This window comes from Alligator sinensis, unplaced genomic scaffold (assembly GCF_000455745.1).
Source record: "Alligator sinensis unplaced genomic scaffold, ASM45574v1 scaffold744_1, whole genome shotgun sequence".
Classification (NCBI taxonomy): Eukaryota; Metazoa; Chordata; order Crocodylia; family Alligatoridae; genus Alligator; species Alligator sinensis.
This window is the reverse complement of record NW_005842241.1, coordinates 621,798-624,336: the sequence shown is the minus strand read 5'-3', so window position 1 is coordinate 624,336 and position 2,539 is coordinate 621,798. Positions and strand designations below refer to the sequence as shown.

The 2,539-nt window shown below is 49.8% G+C and overlaps 1 protein-coding gene across 1 annotated transcript in view; it reads left to right on the top strand.

Annotated features, from left to right (window-relative positions):
- Window positions 1–1,464, top strand: part of ZIC2 (Zic family member 2) — a gene marked incomplete at its 5' end in the record, with an annotated part of 4,501 nt that extends 3,037 nt beyond the window's left edge. The window contains one exon of the mRNA XM_025208615.1: window positions 1,387–1,464. Coding sequence (XP_025064400.1) covers window positions 1,387–1,464 — 78 coding nt within the window. The remainder of the gene's footprint in view (window positions 1–1,386) is intronic.
- Window positions 1,465–2,539: the final 1,075 nt, after the last annotated feature.

The following is a 2,539-nucleotide window of genomic DNA, read 5'->3' as shown; positions in this document are numbered from 1 at the left end:
CCTCCCCGGGGCCCGGCTGCTGCCTGCTTTGCCTTTCTTTTTAGCCCGCCGCGAGGCTTGCAACCCGCAGAGGTCCTGGAGCCCGGGAGACAGCCGCCCTCCCGAGCGAAGGGCTACGGACGAGTCCCTCGGGGCCCGGCGGGCCGTGTACATAGAGCAGCGCCTGCCTGCTCCTGCGCGGCGGTAAACGGAGTTTTCTTGGATTCTTGGTGTATAGAAGTTGGTCCCGTTTGTAAACTACGGCTTGAGTTCCTCCCTCCCGCCCGCCCGCCCCGAGAGCGAGGGACTGCTTTGCTTTTTCTTTCTTTCCCTCCCTCTTGGTTTTTTGTTTTTTGTTTTTTTAGTTCACCCGTTTTTAAAAAAAAGACAAAAAGAAAAAAAAAAAGTAACGTGGAAGAGAAAAAAAACCACCCTGGTTTCTTTTGTAATTGTGCTATTGAATATTGTGTTCTTTTAAAGAGGCAACTTGATTGTAAACTGCATTCAACTCTAGACCGGGGAAAAAACCAAACCGTGCCAAAGTCTCCATTCTGTTCCTCAGACACACGCACCACCACCACCACCACCAACGCTTGTGAATGTATTTTTTCTGTTAGCTGGGTTTACATGTGATGTTTTAGTGCTTTTGCCAGTTCGATTTGTTAGTTCCTGTTCGGAAGATTGTGAGGAAAATAAACGTCGTGCCGTTAGCTTTTTCCGTAATTACACCCTCCCTCCTGTAAATATCTGTTACCATATTTATCCATTTGTAATTAAATTATGGTATTAACTTGCTACAGAGGAAACAGTATTTATAAAGAATGTTTCTTAACTATAAATATGTACAATTGTGAGCATAAACTGTTTCAGATTTTTTATTTGAAGGTCTAAGTGGTTTCATCATTTTCTTGTGATATGTTTTGAGAGTAATGCATACAGAAATATAATAAAACGTGTTGAAACTGCAGCACTGCTTCTTTTTTATGTTAAAGGCTTTCTTGCATCGAGGACCGCGCCTCTAGGGAACTAAATTCCGTTTGGGCGGATTATGAAAACCGTTTTTTTTTTTGTTAAAAAAATAGCAGAAAACCCTTCAGGTGACATTTCGAAATCCTATATACCATCAGCTGGCCTTAACTTTCCTTTTAAATACGTAGAGTGAAAACAAAATAAGGCTACATCACATGCTGGTACAAGGACAACATTTCAGAAATGCCTCTGGTGACAAGAAGAGCTCTTTTCAAATGTATTATGAAGATGTCCTTCCTTAGAGAGAGATTTAAGTTTATATCTAGGAGACCTTGGCTTTTTCCTCTGGACAGCACCCACTACAATTTGTCCTCTGCTTTGCTTACAATTATCTTTATCTGTATGTTGACGTGAATGTGGGTTTTTTGATTTTTGCAGGTGGGAGTTTCCAGCCCCGTTTCTGGAAAGCGAGGGATTAGAAATATCCAGCTGGTGCTTTTAAGCTTGGCATTTTAAATGTAAAGTGCATTCTCTAAGACCCTTCAAATATTTTTTTGCACAGGCCCAGACGCCCTCCAAAAGGATAGGATATCAGCTTCATTTTCTCTCAGAGGTTTTTCTTTTTAAAGGCATGCAGAGATTCTTATTATTTTTATGACTGTTGTGATTTTAAAATGAGCTAAAGAAATAATCAAGAAGCAAGCACAAGGTTACAATATGACTCCTGGGTTCGCAAGGGGAGATAACAAGAAGAACGGCTGCTCTCGTTTAACTCTGCCTTGGCGCTAGGTTTTGGTGAGGAGTACCCCAGGGTGTGGACTTCCCGAGCCCCGGGGCTTAGCTAAGGAATCAGAAAGCCATTCGAAAAAAAAGTGTGTGTAGGGAGGGGGGGGCATGCCATCCTCTGCCCCTTTTTTCGTGGGTGGGCAGGATGCAGCTTTCTCTGCACATCGGAGCGATCGTGGCACGGGCTGGAAAGCCCCGAGTTGGCCCAAGCGCTAGGTGCCGAAAAGGGGCCCCTTCTCCAAGCGGCATCCGAGCGCCCTGCGGTGGCTGCGCTGCTTGCAGCAAAGCCATGCAGGGAGCGCGGGGGCGCTGCCAGCCCCGCAGCTCTCCCCCCCGAGCTCTTTGCCCCTTCGGCGGTTAAGTGCCAAGGGCAGTGGCTCACGATGCGCGGGGAAGCCGGGGGCTCCCTGCTCTGTGATTTTTTTTGCGGGTGGCGGTGGGGGGAGGGGGGGAGGTGCAAGGGCGGCTGCGGGGAGGGAGCGGGAAAGCCTCTCGGAGGGAACAAAGTTTTGCTGGAGGCCGGAGCTCCCGCAGCCTGCCCTCCGCGCCTCCGCTTGTGTGGGGGCCGAATGTCCTCCAGTGGCTCTTCAAACAGAAGGATGTCCCGTGCTAATACTCCGCGGAACCAGCGCAGCCCTTGGCATCTGCCGCCGCAGCCTGGGGGTGGCTGGGCCGGGGCTGCGGCTCCGAGCAAGTTCTTTGTCTTGCTGGAGTAGCGGGAACGTGGCCCCGGGGCGGGGACGAGCGAGCGAGCGCGGTCCGGCCTCGGCAGCAAACGCGCCGGGTGCGGCCCGGGGGCGGGGGG